The sequence below is a fragment of the Petromyzon marinus genome, chromosome 69, assembly GCF_048934315.1.
Source record: "Petromyzon marinus isolate PM22_M1 ecotype Great Lakes invasive population chromosome 69, UKy_Petmar_22M1.pri1.0, whole genome shotgun sequence".
Taxonomy (NCBI): domain Eukaryota; kingdom Metazoa; phylum Chordata; class Hyperoartia; order Petromyzontiformes; family Petromyzontidae; genus Petromyzon; species Petromyzon marinus.
Window position 1 is genome coordinate 5,477,939 of NC_133735.1, and position 17,670 is coordinate 5,495,608.

Here is a 17,670-nt window from a genome sequence, read left to right on the forward strand (position 1 = left end):
TTTGTTAAAATAAATAATTTTTACATTTTTTTATCGAACGTCGCTCTCTCTCAAACCGCCGTTTCTCTCGACGGTACGGCGCGTTAAGACAATCGTCGTCGTAAGATCGATATTATTATCGATAATAACGATGAATTTTGGCGGGAGAAGGCGACGCGGGCGTGAGGGTGGGGAACGAACTCACCCATGGTCGCGCGCCGAACGGGAAGCGGACCGTGGTAGTCTCGCGAGGCTTCGCGATCATCTCGAGTCTCGCGAGAACTTATTCGAGGTGGGGTGGTGGGGGATGTTGGGGGTGGGTGGGGGGTATAGGGTGGGGGGACCGTGGGACTCTCGCGAGGTTTCGCCCTCACCTCAAGTCTCGCGAGAACATATTGGAGGTGAGGGTGGGGTGGGAGGGGGTGGCGGGCCGTGGGACTCTCGCGAGGTTTCGCTCTCACCTCAAGTCTCGCGAGAACTTATTGTTTTCTAGCTACAGTTTATTTATTGGGTATAGCCAATTGGGATGCAAGTCAAACAACAACAACAACCACAAGACAACTTAGATTAAGGCCGTCAGCCTAACTCCGTACTACAACAAAACAAACATGGCCAAACCAAAAAAACTTTTCGAAATCACCAAAAAATAAAGCCGTAATTGCAACGTGACAGTGATCATAGGGACTGTGACCGAATTTTTTTTAAACAATAAACTACATAAACAACATGTAGCACCAAACCCTGGAGCCATAGCTGGCTGCATGAGTTACTCCACAACAACAGAAGCATCGGTCGGAGTATCAAATTTTTCAATGCACCTTTAAGATCAGCACGCTAAGTCAAAATACAGATAATACTTTGCACCGGTAATTCGGAGCGAAACATTTTATTTTATTTTACGCCAATGAATAGCAGTGGCAGCTAGGGGTGTACAACTCCTCTAGAGCAGTTTTGAGAGAAGATCTCATTAGTAGCGATTCAAGTTGCAGTTTATTGGCAATAGCATTCCAGACCCTGGGGGCTTCAATAGCAAAGGCCCTTCCTCCAGTTTTTGTACGGCAATAGGGGAATTTGAAGCTGGTAAATGAGCGAAGACTCGAGGTCAAATGTGTTCTTTGAAACAGAGAGGAGATCCAGCAGCAGGTAGTCTGCGGATTTTTTTTGTAAGTACATCGTGAATAAATAAGATCATCCGGTGCACAAGCCGTCGAACATTAAGAGATGTTAAGTTTGACCCAATGTAGAGATCACAGTGGTGATTCATAATAAAGGTTTTTGGGTTAGATCGCGTTATTTATAAATGTGTCGTAACCCTCCACCACCCGACACGGCCAATCAGCAAAAAAAGTGTCACGTTGACAAAAGACAAATAGTTCACTACTTTAGCCCACCGGTGTGTTGAAGAGTGAATCCACAACATTTACAGTTTGAGTACGACGTTTCGCATAATCGGGCAATTCGCCAGAATGGTAAAGCCCTCGCTCCCGGTTTTATATAGAGCAGCAGGGTAACGTCATCATTTAACTCATATCTGGTGCTGTGATTTGAGGCGGAGGGGGGGGGGTATTGTAATTATATTTATTATGAATAATATTGGTCGCGAAAGCCTACGTGTTAAATCACAGTGGTGAGTCCTATATGGGCAGTTCAATGCAAATCTTAAGGCCGAGTGATAGATGGAATCAAGCTTCTTCAGTACAGTACTTGGGGCTGATTTATACACGATGTCACAGTAGTCAAGTAGAGGCAGTATGGTAGCTTTTATCAATTCCAAACGGACCATTGGGGGGAAGCAGTGCTTGTGTCGATACAGAAAACCAATTTTTATTTTTGTCTTTTTACCAATATAATCAATGTGATCTTCATAATTCAGCTTTGAATCCAGGATGACCCCAAGATCCTTATAGATCTTGACTTGCTCTATTTGGTAATTATTGAAGGAATGTAATTGGAGGTGGGGGCTGGTGGGTGTGTGGGGGGATGGGGGGGGGGCGTGGGACTCTCGCGAGGTTTCGCCCTCACCTCGAGTCTCGCGAGAACTTATTCGAGGTGGGGGTGGGTGTGTGGGGGGATGGGGGGGGTGACTCTCGCGAGGTTTCGGTCTCACTTCGAGTCTCGCGAGAACTGAGTAGAGGTTGGGATTGCGGGAAGTGTTGGGCGGGGTTGGGTGACGTCATAAATAGGATTAACACGATAAAAAAAACACAAACACATCTTCTGGAAGAACAAACGTCTTCCGGAAGTTGTGCTCTCCTGTATTCCGGAAGAAGTTGAGTTCTTCCGGAAGAAGAATTATCGATGGGAAAGGGGATGGGGTGAGGGTGGGGGGAGAAACGTGGGGGAGGGGGTGACGTCATAGACAGGAAGCGTAACCAGTCATAAAAAAACGCAAAGTAATTATTCCGGAAGACCAAACGTCTTCCGGAAGACCTAGACCCACAGAGACCCATAGACCCACAGAGACGCATAGACCCACAGAGACGCATAGACCCACAGAGACGCATAGACCCACAGAGACGCATAGACCCACAGAGACCCATAGACCCACAGACTCGCATAGATCCATAGAGACCCATAGACCCACAGAGACTCATAGACCCACAGAGACCCATAGACCCACAGAGACTCATAGACCCACAGAGACCCATAGATCCACAGAGACCCATAGACCCACAGAGACTCATAGACCCACAGAGACCCATAGACCCACAGAGACTCATAGACCCACAGAGACTCATAGACTCGCATGGACCCACAGAGACGCATAGACCCACAGAGACCCATAGACCCACAGAGACTCATAGACTCTCATAGACCCACAGAGACCCATAGACCCACAGAGACCCATAAACCCACAGAGACTCATAGACCCACAGAGACCCATAGACCCACAGAGACCCATAGACCCATAGAGACTCATAGACCCACAGAGACCCATAGACCCACAGAGACTCATAGACCCACAGAGACGCATAGACCCACAGAGACCCATAGACCCACAGAGACTCATAGACCCACAGAGACTCATAGACCCACAGAGACCCATAGACCCACAGAGACTCATAGACCCACAGAGACCCATAGACCCACAGAGACCCATAGACCCACAGAGACCCATAGACCCACAGAGACCCATAGACCCACAGAGACTCATAGACCCACAGAGACCCATAGACCCACAGAGACTCATAGACCCACAGAGACCCATAGACCCATAGAGACCCATAGACCCACAGAGACCCATAGACCCACAGAGACCCATAGACCCATAGAGACCCATAGACCCACAGAGGCCCATATACCCACAGAGACCCATAGACCCACAACGACCCATAGAGACCCATAGACCCACAGAGACTCATAGACCCACAGAGACCCATAGACCCACAGAGACCCATAGACCCATAGACCCACAGAGACTCATAGACCCACAGAGACCCATAGACCCACAGAGACCCATAGACCCACAGAGACCCATAGACCCATAGAGACCCATAGACCCACAGAGACCCATAGACCCATAGAGACCCATAGACCCACAGAGACTCATAGACCCACAGAGACCCATAGACCCATAGAGACTCATAGACCCACAGAGGCCCATATACCCACAGAGACCCATAGACCCACAGAGACCCATAGAGACCCATAGACCCATAGAGACTCATAGACCCACAGAGACCCATAGACCCATAGAGACCCATAGACCCACAGAGACCCATAGACCCACAGAGACCTATAGACCCACAGAGACCCATAGAGACCCATAGACCCACAGAGACCCATAGACCCACAGAGACCCATAGACCCACAGAGACCCATAGACCCATAGAGACCCATAGACCCACAGAGACCCATAGACCCACAGAGACCTATAGACCCACAGAGACCCATAGACCCATAGAGACCCATAGACCCACAGAGACCCATAGACCCACAGACTCTCATAGACCCACAGAGACCCATAGACCCACAGCGACCCATAGACCCACAGAGACCCATAGACCCACAGAGACTCATAGACCCACACAGACTCATAGACCCACAGAGACTCATAGACCCACAGAGACCCATAGACCCACAGAGACCCATCGACCCACAGAGACCCATAGACCCACAGAGACTCATAGACTCTCATAGACCCACAGAGACCCATAGACCCACAGAGACCCATAGACCCACAGAGACGCATAGACCCACAGAGACCCATAGATCCACAGAGACTCATAGACCCACAGAGACTCATAGACCCACAGAGACCCATAGACCCACAGAGACCCATCGACCCACAGAGACTCATAGACTCTCATAGACCCACAGAGACGCATAGACCCACAGAGACCCATAGACCCACAGAGACTCATAGACTCTCATAGACCCACAGAGACTCATAGACCCACAGAGACCCATAGACCCACAGAGACTCATAGACCCACAGAGACCCATAGACCCACAGAGACCCATCGACCCACAGAGACCCATCGACCCACAGAGACTCATAGACCCACAGAGACCCATAGACCCACAGAGACCCATAGACCCATAGAGACCCATAGACCCACAGAGACCCATAGACCCATAGAGACCCATAGACCCACAGAGACCCATAGACCCACAGAGACCCATAGACCCACAGAGACCCATAGACCCATAGAGACCCATAGACCCACAGAGACTCATAGACCCATAGAGACCCATAGACCCACAGAGACTCATAGACTCTCATAGACCCACAGAGACCCATAGACCCACAGAGACCCATAGACCCACAGAGACTCATAGACTCTCATAGACCCACAGAGACTCATAGACCCACAGAGACCCATAGACCCACAGAGACCCATAGACCCACAGACTCTCATAGACCCACAGAGACCCATAGACCCACAGCGACCCATAGACCCACAGAGACCCATAGACCCACAGAGACTCATAGACCCACACAGACTCATAGACCCACAGAGACTCATAGACCCACAGAGACCCATAGACCCACAGAGACCCATCGACCCACAGAGACCCATAGACCCACAGAGACTCATAGACTCTCATAGACCCACAGAGACTCATAGACCCACAGAGACCCATAGACCCACAGAGACTCATAGACCCACAGAGACCCATAGACCCACAGAGACCCATCGACCCACAGAGACCCATCGACCCACAGAGACTCATAGACCCACAGAGACCCATAGACCCACAGAGACCCATAGACCCATAGAGACCCATAGACCCACAGAGACCCATAGACCCATAGAGACCCATAGACCCACAGAGACCCATAGACCCACAGAGACCCATAGACCCACAGAGACCCATAGACCCATAGAGACCCATAGACCCACAGAGACCCATAGACCCATAGAGACCCATAGACCCATAGAGACCCATAGACCCACAGAGACCCATAGACCCACAGAGACCCATAGACCCATAGAGACTCATAGACCCACAGAGACTCATAGACCCACAGAGACCCATAGACCCACAGAGACCCATCGACCCACAGAGACTCATAGACCCATAGAGACCCATAGACCCACAGAGACTCATAGACTCTCATAGACCCACAGAGACCCATAGACCCACAGAGACCCATAGACCCACAGAGACTCATAGACTCTCATAGACCCACAGAGACTCATAGACCCACAGAGACCCATAGACCCACAGAGACCCATCGACCCACAGAGACCCATAGACCTACAGAGACCCATAGACCCATAGAGACTCATAGACCCACAGAGACCCATAGACCCACAGAGACCCATAGACCCATAGAGACCCATAGACCCACAGAGACTCATAGACCCACAGAGACCCATAGACCCACAGAGACTCATAGACCCACAGGGACCCATAGACCCATAGAGACCCATAGACCCACAGAGACCCATAGACCCACAGAGACCCATAGACCCACAGAGACTCATAGACCCACAGAGACCCATAGACCCACAGAGACTCATAGACCCACAGAGACCCATAGACCCACAGAGACCCATAGACCCACAGAGACTCATAGACCCACAGAGACTCATAGACCCACAGAGACTCATAGACCCACAGAGACTCATAAACCCACAGAGACTCATAGACCCACAGAGACCCATAGACCCACAGACTCTCATAGACCCATAGAGACCCATAGACCCACAGAGACTCATAGACCCACAGGGACCCATAGACCCACAGAGACTCATAGACCCACAGACTCTCATAGACCCACAGAGACTCATAGACCCACAGGGACCCATAGACCCACAGAGACTCATAGACCCACAGGGACCCATAGACCCACAGAGACCCATAGACCCATAGAGACCCATAGACCCACAGAGACTCATAGACCCACAGGGACCCATAGACCCACAGAGACTCATAGACTCACAGAGACCCATAGACCCACAGAGACTCATAGACCCACAGAGACCCATAGACCCACAGAGACTCATAGACCCACAGAGACCCATAGACCCACAGACTCGCATAGATCCATAGAGACCCATAGACCCACAGAGACCCATAGACCCACAGAGACTCATAGACCCACAGAGACCCATAGACCCACAGAGACCCATAGACCCACAGAGACTCATAGACCCACAGAGACCCATAGACCCACAGAGACGCATAGACCCACAGAGACCCATAGACCCACAGAGACCCATAGACCCACAGATACCCATATACCCACAGAGACCCATAGACCCACAGAGACTCATAGACCCACAGAGACCCATAGACCCACAGAGACTCATAGACTCTCATAGACCCACAGAGACCCATAGACCCACAGAGACCCATAGACCCACAGAGACCCATAGACCCACAGAGACTCATAGACCCACAGAGACCCATAGACCCACAGAGACCCATAGACCCACAGAGACTCATAGACCCACAGAGACTCATAGACCCACAGAGACGCATAGACCCACAGAGACGCATAGACCCACAGAGACCCATAGACCCACAGACTCGCATAGATCCATAGAGACCCATAGACCCACAGAGACCCATAGATCCATAGAGACCCATAGACCCACAGAGACTCATAGACCCACAGAGACCCATAGACCCACAGAGACCCATAGACCCACAGACTCGCATAGATCCATAGAGACCCATAGACCCACAGAGACTCATAGACCCACAGAGACTCATATACCCACAGAGACCCATAGACCCACAGAGACTCATAGACCCACAGAGACGCATAGACCCACAGAGACTCATAGACCCACAGAGACTCATAGACCCACAGAGACGCATAGACCCACAGAGACTCATAGACCCACAGAGACTCATAGACCCACAGAGACTCATAGACCCACAGAGACTCATAGACCCACAGAGACTCATAGACCCACAGAGACCCATAGACCCACAGAGACTCATAGACCCACAGAGACCCATAGACCCACAAAGACCCATAGACCCACAGAGACCCATAGAAGACGTTTGGTCTTCCGGAAGAATTACTTTGCGTTTTTTATGGCTGGTTACTCTTCCTGTCTATGACGTCACCCCCACCCCCTCCCCCACGTTCCTCCCCCCACCCTCACCCCATCCCCTTTCCCATCGATAATTCTTCTTCCGGAAGAACTCAACTTCTTCCGGAATACAGGAGAGCACAACTTCCGGAATACGTATGTTCTTCCAGAAGATGTGTTTGTGTTTTTTTTCGTGTTAATCCTACTGTTTATGACGTCACCCCATCCCCGCCCAACACTTCCCCCCACCCACAGAGACCCATAGACTCTCATAGACCCACAGAGACCCATATAGACCCATAGACTCTTATAGACACACAGAGACCCATAGACCCACAGAGACCCATAGACTCTAATAGACCCCCAGACACCTATAGACCCACAGAAACCCATAGACTCCCATAGACCAACAGATAGCCATATACTCTCATAGACCCACAGACCCACAGAGAGGCATAGACCCACAGAGACCTATACTAATTGAGATCCATACTAAACTAAACTTTTATTTTGGCAGGTCAAGCACTACTGACCTGCTGCTGCTGTGTAGTCGCTCATTCTTCAGAAGCCACCTGAGCCATCACAACCACGTGGTTAATATCATCATCTTTGTCGTCGTCATCATCATCGTCGTCGTTATCGTCATCGTCGTCATCGTCGTCATCATCGTCGTCATCATCGTCATCATCATCGTCATCATCGTCGTCATTATCGTCATCATCATCATCGTCGTCATCATCATCGTCGTCGTTATCGTCATCGTCGTCATCATCGTCATCGTCGTCATCGTCATCATCGTCGTCATCATCATCGTCGTCATCATCGTCATCATCGTCGTCATCATCATCATCATCATCGTCGTCATTATCGTCATCGTCATCATCATCGTCATCATCGTCATCATCGTCGTCATCGTCGTCATCGTCATCATCATCGTCATCATCGTCGTCATCGTCGTCATCATCGTCATCATCGTCGTCATCATCGTCATCATCATCGTCATCATCGTCATCATCATCGTCATCATCGTTATCATCATCGTCGTCATCATCATCATCGTCGTCATCATCGTCATCATCGTCATCATCATCGTCATCATCGTCATCATCGTCGTCATCATCGTCATCAGCATCGTCATCATCATCGTCATCATCATCATCGTCATCATCGTCATCATCATCGTCATCATCATCATCGTCATCATCATCATCATCGTCATCATCATCGTCATCATCATCATCATCGTCATCATCGTCATCATCATCGTCGTCGTCATCATCGTCATCGTCGTCATCGTCATCGTCGTCATCGTCATCATCATCATCATCGTCATCATCGTCATCATCATCGTCGTCATCATCATCGTCATCGTCGTCATCGTCATCGTCGTCATCGTCGTCATCATCGTCATCGTCGTCATCATCGTCATCATCATCGTAATCATCATCGTCATCGTCGTCATTGTCGTCATCAGCATCGTCTTCATCGTCATCATCGTCATCGTCGTCGTCATCGTCGTCATCATCGTCATCGCCGTCATCATCATCGTCGTCATCATCATCGTCATCATCATAGTCATCATCATCGTCATCACGACCTCCTGTAGACCAGGCGAGGTAGTCAACATCTCATAGCCACCGTGATGATGAGAGAGAGACACAGACTCCACATAGACCTCCTGTATACCAGGCGAGGTAGTAAACATCTCATAGCCACTGTGATGATGAGAGAGAGACACAGACTCCACATAGACCTCCTGTGTACCAGGCGAGGTAGTCAACATCTCATAGCCACCGTGATGATGATGAGAGAGACACAGACTCCACATAGACCTCCTGTAGACCAGGCGAGGTAGTCAACATCTCCTAGCCACTGTGATGATGAGAGAGAGACGCAGACTCCACATAGACCTCCTGTAGACTATGCGAGGTAGTCAACATCTCATAGCCACCGTGATGATGATGAGAGAGACGCAGACTCCACATAGACCTCCTGTAGACCAGGCGAGGTAGTCAACATCTCATAGCCACCGTGATGATGATGAGAGAGACGCAGACTCCACATAGACCTCCTGTAGACCAGGCGAGGTAGTCAACATCTCATAGCCACCGTGATGATGATGAGAGAGACGCAGACTCAACATAGACCTCCTGTAGACCAGGCAAGGTAGTCAACATCTCATAGCCACCGTGATGATGATGATGAGAGAGACGCAGACTCCACATATACAGCAGCAGCAGACGTCAGGGTCACGGGGTCGAACCCACGACCTCCTGTACACCAGGCGAGTCAGTCAACATGACAACTTTCAGGGGCGTGAGTTCGTCTGTTGTTAGGAGAGTTTATTCACGAAAAGCAGAAACAATAACCAACAAAGCGTCATGCCCATCCTTCCGTGTCCCTCCAACCCCACAGACAACGTGCCGTGAGCCCGTGTCTCTGTGAGTCCGTGTCTCTCCCCGTGTCCGTGTCCCCGAATCTCTGCAACTCTCCCCGTGTCTCTCCCCGAGTCTCTCCCCGAGTCTCTCCCCGTGTCTCTCCCCGTGTCTCTCCCCGTGTCTCTCCCCGTGTCTCTCCCCGTGTCTCGCCCCGTGTCTTCGCGTCTTCGTGTTACCATGTCTCGGTGTCTCCGTGTCCCCATGTCTCCGTGTCTCCGTGTCTCTCCCCGTGTCCCCGTGTCTCTCCCCGTGTCCCCGTGTCTCTCCCCGTGTCTCCGTGTCTCTCCCCGTGTCTCTCCCCATGTCCCCGTGTCTCTCCCCGTGTCCCCGTGTCTCTCCCCGTGTCTCCGTGTCTCTCCCCGTGTCTCTCCCCGTGTCCCCGTGTCTCTCCCCGTGTCTCTCCCCGTGCCTCTCCCCGTGTCTCTCCCCGTGTCTCTACCCGTGTCCCCGTGTCTCTCCCCGTGTCCCCGTGTCTCTCCCCGTGTCCCCGTGTCTCTCGCCGTGTCCCCGTGTCTCTCCCCGTGTCTCTCCCCGTGTCTCTCCCCGTGTCTCTCCCCGTGTCTCTCCCCGTGTCTCTACCCGTGTCCCCGTGTCTCTCCCCGTGTCCCCGTGTCTCTCCCCGTGTCCCCGTGTCTCTCCCCGTGTCCCCGTGTCTCTCCCCGTGTCTCTCCCCGTGTCTCTCCCCGTGTCCCCGTGTCTCTCCCCGTGTCTCTCCCCGTGTCTCTCCCCGTGTCCCCGTGTCTCTCCCCGTGTCTCTCCCCGTGTCCCCGTGTCTCTCCCCGTGTTCCCGTGTCTCTCCCCGTGTCCCCGTGTCTCTCCCCGTGTCCCCGTGTCTCTCCCCATGTCCCCGTGTCTCTCCCCGTGTCTCTCCCCGTGTCCCCGTGTCTCTCCCCGTGTCCCCGTGTCTCTCCCCGTGTCTCTCCCCGTGTCTCTCCCCGTGTCTCTCCCCGTGTCCCCGTGTCTCTCCCCGTGTCCCCGTGTCTCTCCCCGTGTCTCTCCCCGTGTCTCTCCCCGTGTCCCCGTGTCTCTCCCCGTGTCCCCGTGTCTCTCCCCGTGTCCCCGTGTCTCTCCCCGTGTCCCCGTGTCCCCGTGTCTCTCCCCGTGTCCCCGTGTCTCTCCCCGTGTCTCTCCCCGTGTCTCTCCCCGTGTCTCTCCCCGTGTCCCCGTGTCTCTCCCCGTGTCCCCGTGTCTCTCCCCGTGTCTCTCCCCGTGTCTCTCCCCGTGTCCACGTGTCTCTCCCCGTGTCCCCGCAGTCAGCCGAAGGTGCTCTCGCCGCTGTAGGCCACGTACAGGAACCCGTCCTCGTCCTTGTGATCCTCGTACAGCTGGCCCATGCTCAGACTGCGGACACACGGAGGGGAGACAAAGACGGCCGGGGAGGAAGGGGGGGGGCATGGGAGTGACAGAGACCCACAGACTCACACAGAGACCCATAGACTCACATAGAGACCCATAGACTCATCACACAGAGACCCATAGACTCACCACACAGAGACCCATAGACTCACCACACAGAGACCCATAGACTCACCACACAGAGACCCATAGACTCACCACACAGAGACCCACAGGCTCACCACACAGAGACCCACAGACTCACCACAAAGAGACCCATAGACTCATCACACAGATACCCATAGACTTACCACACAGAGACCCACAGACTCACCACACAGAGACCCACAGACTCACCACACAGAGACCCATAGACTCACCACACAGACACCCATAGACTCACCACACAGACACCCACAGACTCATCACACAGACACCCACAGACTCACCACACAGACACCCACAGACTCACCACACAGACACCCACAGACTCACCACACAGAGACCCACAGACTCACCACACAGACACCCATAGACTCACTCACACAGAGACCCACAGACTCACCACACAGAGACCCACAGACTCACCACACAGACACCCACAGACTCACCACACAGACACCCACAGACTCACCACACAGAGACCCAGAGACTCACCACACAGAGACCCACAGACTCACTACACAGAGACCCATAGACTCACCACACAGAGACCCACAGACTCACCACACAGAGACCCATAGGCTCACCACACAGAGACCCACAGACTCAACACACAGAGACCCATAGACTCACCACACAGAGACCCACAGACTCATCACACAGAGACCCACAGACTCACCACACAGAGACCCACAGACTCACCACACAGAGACCCACAGACTCACCACACAGAGACCCACAGACTCACCACACAGAGACCCACAGACTCACCACACAGAGACCCACAGACTCACCACACAGAGACCCATAGATTCACCACACAGACACCCACAGACTCACCATACAAAGACCCACAGACTCACCACACAGAGACCCACAGACTCACCACACAGAGACCCATACACTCACCACACAGAGACCCATAGACTCACCACACAGAGACCCACAGACTCACCACACAGAGACCCACAGACTCACCACACCCACAGACTCACCACACAGACACCCAGAGACTCACCACACAGAGACCCACAGACTCACCACACCCACAGTCTCACCACACAGACACCCACAGACTCACCACACAGACACCCACAGACTCACCACACAGAGACCCACAGACTCACCACACAGACACCCACAGACTCACCACACAGACACCCACAGACTCACCACACAGACACCCACAGACTCACCACACAGAGACCCACAGACTCACCACACCGAGACCCACAGACTCACCCAGCACGGTATGCATACCAGGCTACGTGTACCAGGCACGCGCACACACACACACACCAGCGTGTGTGTACCTCGACTGTGGCACCGTCTTGTCTATGAAGAGGAAGATTGCTCTCTCCGCTGCTAGCTGGATCCTCTTGCGCACGATCCACATGAACTGTGCGACGGTGATGTCGGCCGGCACCAAGTACTTCCGCTTGTCGATGTCCCCGATGTGCGAGCCAGCGACCTTCTCAACGATCACCTTCAAGCGGTGCCGGGGACGGTGGGGGGAGGGAGAAGTATGGCCGGCGATCTCGGTAGAGAGAGCCGTGGACTCATCACACAGCAGAGAGCCGTAGACTCATCACACAGCAGAGAGCCATAGACTCATCACACAGCAGAGACCCATAGACTCATCACACAGCAGAGAGCCATAGACTCATCACACAGCAGAGACCCATAGACTCATCACACAGCAGAGAGCCATAGACTCATCACACAGCAGAGAGCCATAGACTCATCACACAGCAGAGACCCATAGACTCATCACACAGGGACCCATAGACTCATCATAGAGACCCATAGACTCACCACACAGCGGAGACCCACAGACTCATCACACAGCAGAGACCCATAGACTCATCACACAGCAGAGAGCCATAGACTCATCATAGAGACCCATAGACTCATCACACAGCAGAGAGCCATAGACTCATCACACAGCAGAGAGCCATAGACTCATCACACAGCAGAGACCCATAGACTCATCACACAGCAGAGAGCCATAGACTCATCACACAGCAGAGAGCCATAGACTCATCACACAGCAGAGACCCATAGACTCATCACACAGCAGAGAGCCATAGACTCATCACACAGCAGAGACCCGTAGACTCATCACACAGCAGAGACCCATAGACTCATCACACAGCAGAGAGCCATAGACTCATCACACAGCAGAGACCCATAGACTCATCACACAGCAGAGAGCCGTAGACTCATCACACAGCAGAGAGCCATAGCCTATCAACTGCAGTGCAAAACGCGGAGAAGTATGACCGGAGCCGCCGTGGCAAGGAGGCGTTGTCTATGGGGTTGGAGGGATACATAAGGATGGGGACGCCGCTTTGCTGGTGACTGTTTTTGCTTTTCGTGAATAAACTCTCCTAACAACAGACGAACTCACTACATGAGGTCGTGGGTTCGATTCCGTGATCCTGACGATGTCTGCTGCTGCTGTACATTTGGAGTCTGCGTCTCTCTCATCATCATCATCACGGTGGCTAGGAGATGTTGACTACCTCGCCTGGTCTACAGGAGGTCTATGTGGAGTCTGCGTCTCTCTCATCATCATCATCACGGTGGCTAGGAGATGTTGACTACCTCGCCTGGTGCGCAGGAGGTCGTGGGTTTGATCACGTGATTCTGACAATGCCGGTGTGTCTCTGTGTCTCTCTCACCGTGGTAGTCTGGTGGCTGTGGTGCCGGTGTGGTGAGGCTGTGGTGAGGTCATGGTGCTGGTATGATGAGGCTGTGGTGCCGGTGTGGTGAAGCTGTGGTGAGGCTGTGGTGAGGCTGTGGTGAGGCTGTAGTGATGCTATGGTGAGGCTGTGGTGATGCTGTGGTGAGGCTGTGGTGATGCTATGGTGAGGCTGTGGTGATGCTGTGGTGAGTATGTAGCATGTGGTGATGCTATGGTGAGGCTATGATGCCCAGTGTGGTGAGTTACCGGTACACGGTCCGGGTATTTGGCACGGATCTTGGTGGCCTCCACGCTCCGGTGATCTGCAAACAAAAAAACAAAAATATCATCATCATCATCATCAGTGTCTAGAGTAGAGACCGGGTCTCAGGGTCTAGAGTAGAGACCGGGTCTCAGTGTCTAGAGTAGAGACCGGGTCTCAGTGTCTAGAGTAGAGACTGGGTCTCAGGGTCTCAGTGTCTAGAGTTGTAGTGTATAGTAGTGTAGTGTTTCGTAGTGTATAGTAGTGTATAGTGTAGTGTATAGTAGTGTATAGTGTAGTGTATAGTAGTGTATAGTGTAGTGTATAGTAATGTATATATATAGTGTACTATACATTACTATACACTACACTACACACTACTATACACTACACTACACACTACACTACACACTACACTACACACTACACTAAACTACTATACACTACACTATACACTACACTATACACTACACTATACACTACACTATACACCACTACATTACTATACACTACACTATAAACTACACTACTATACACTACACTATACACTACATTATATACTACACTATACACTACTATACACGACACTACTATACACTACACTACTATACACTACACTATACACTACACTACTATACACTACACTACTATACACTACACTATACACGACACAACTATACACTACACTACCATACACTACACTATACACTACTATACACTACACTATACACTACACTACTATACACTATACACTACACTATACACTACACTATACACTACACTACTATACACTACACTACTATACACTACACACTACGCTATACACTACTATACACTACACTACTATACACTACACAACTATACACTACACTACACACTACACTATACACTACACTATACACTACACTATACACTACACTATACACTACACTATACACTAAGTGACGATTTCGCCACCTTCTGTTTAAGCGACACTAAACGTGACCGATCGGCTGTGTGGTCGATCTAACACAACAACAACATCATCATCAACCACATCAACAACAACATCAACAACAACATCAACAATAACAACAACAAAATCGAAATGGTCCCCTCCCCCATTATGATTCCTGACGATGATGTCCACACGAAAGCCTCACTACGTGAACTCACCCAGCGAGTGGTCTTCCTTGAACATCCACTTCATTCTGACTCAACAACAACAAACAACAAAATGTAGAATTATTATTTAACTCTTTAAACTCTCAAAACAGCTGACCGAGGCCTGCGATTCGCGCTGTCGGCGTCACCAACATAACACGGATCAGCTGTCTCTACGCATTACGTCATTCCACGGACTCAACCATTACCCCACTGTCGACAGGGGGTGTGTGCGGTGGGGATAGTTGGTCTCTTCCAAATCAATACGTTTATATTGCCACCAATTGTTTAAAAGATAATTCACGCGAATATATATATTTTTTTTATAAAAAGACACACCTAAGCGTCTATAAATACAATCATTGCTTTTGTAGGTGACAGGGGGAAAGTTTACGGCAATTTCATACCTCACCAACCCCCCTGCGCGCGTGGGTAAGATGGTACGGTCCGGGGCTATTGGCTCACACAGATGGTAAACAAGTCCCTTTAAATAGGGCGAGGAGGGGGGCTACTAACGACAGAGAGTGACGCTGCTAACACTTACCCGAGCCCAATAAGTTTGTTGTTGTTGTGGTTAGAAGTCGACTGCAATTAAAGAGTTCCAACCAGTTGGTGCCATTCGTTAACGTTGGAAGGGGTCTACTAACGCAGTTTGTGTACCACTTGCCCGAGCCCCACTGCTATAGGATAACATTGTGGTGGTCTACTACTCTCAAACACTCTACCACTTACCCGAGACTGTAGAGCCCCATTCGCTAACATTAGAAAGGGGTCTACTACTCTCACACTCTCTACCACTTGCCCGAGCCCCACTGCTATAGGATAACATTGGTGGTGGTCTACTGCTCTCAAACACTCTACCACTTACCCGAGCCCGCTGCTATAGGATAACATTGATGGTGGTCTACTGCTCTCAAACACTCTACCACTTACCCGAGACTGTAGAGCCCCATTCGCTAACATTAGAAAGGGGTCTACTACTCTCAAACACTCTACCACTTGCCCGAGCCCCACTGCTATAGGATAACATTGGTGGTGGTCTACTACTCTCAAACACTCTACCACTTGCCCGAGCCCCACTGCTATAGAATAACATTGGTGGTGGTCTACTACTCTCAAACACTCTACCACTTACCCGAGCCCGCTGCTATAGAATAACATTGGTGGTGGTCTACTGCTCTCAAACACTCTACCACTTACCCGAGACTGTAGAGCCCCATTCGCTACCATTAGAAAGGGGTCTACTACTCTCAAACACTCTACCACTTACCCGAGCCCGCTGCTATAGAATAACATTGGTGGTAGTCTACAGCTCTCAAACACTCTACCACTTACCCGACACTGCTGCTATAGAATAACATTGGTGGTGGTCTACAGCTCTCAAACACTCTACCACTTGCCCGAGCCCGCTGCTATATAATAACATTGGTGGTGGTCTACTGCTCTCTCACTCTCTACCACTTACCCGAGCCCGCTGCTATATAATAACATTGGTGGTGGTCTACTGCTCTCAAACACTCTACCACTTACCCGAGCCCCACTGCTATAGGATAACATTGGTGGTGGTCTACTACTCTCAAACACTCTACCACTTGCCCGAGCCCGCTGCTATAGAATAACATTGGTGGTGGTCTACTACTCTCAAACACTCTACCACTTACCCGACACTGCTGCTATATAATAACATTGGTGGTGGTCTACAGCTCTCACACTCTCTACCACTTACCCGAGACTGTAGAGCCCCATTCGCTAACATTAGAAAGGGGTCTACTACTCTCAAACACTCTACCACTTACCCGAGCCTCACTGCTATAGAATAACATTGGTGGTGGTCTACTACTCTCAAACACTCTACCACTTGCCCGAGCCCCACTGCTATAGAATAACATTGGTGGTGGTCTACTGCTCTCAAACACTCTACCACTTACCCGACACTGCTGCTATAGAATAACATTGGTGGTGGTCTACTACTCTCAAACACTCTACCACTTACCCGAGCCCGCTGCTATAGGATAACATTGGTGGTGGTCTACTACTCTCTCACTCTCTACCACTTGCCCGAGCCCCACTGCTATAGAATAACATTGGTGGTGGTCTACTGCTCTCAAACACTCTACCACTTGCCCGAGCCCCACTGCTATAGGATAACATTGGTGGTGGTCTACT

At 51.1% G+C, this 17,670-nt stretch overlaps 1 protein-coding gene across 1 annotated transcript; it reads right to left on the reverse strand.

The window, feature by feature from the left end:
* Window positions 1–9,799: 9,799 nt before the first annotated feature.
* LOC116957106 (gamma-aminobutyric acid receptor-associated protein-like 2) lies at window positions 9,800–15,706 on the reverse strand. Its single transcript, XM_032979069.2, has 4 exons — window positions 15,517–15,706; window positions 14,367–14,422; window positions 12,727–12,899; window positions 9,800–11,257 (listed from the first exon to the last, which is right to left on the reverse strand). Exons 1-4 carry the CDS (start codon window positions 15,548–15,550, stop codon window positions 11,170–11,172), a joined length of 351 nt encoding a protein of 116 aa, XP_032834960.1. The 5' UTR covers window positions 15,551–15,706; the 3' UTR covers window positions 9,800–11,169.
* Window positions 15,707–17,670: the final 1,964 nt, after the last annotated feature.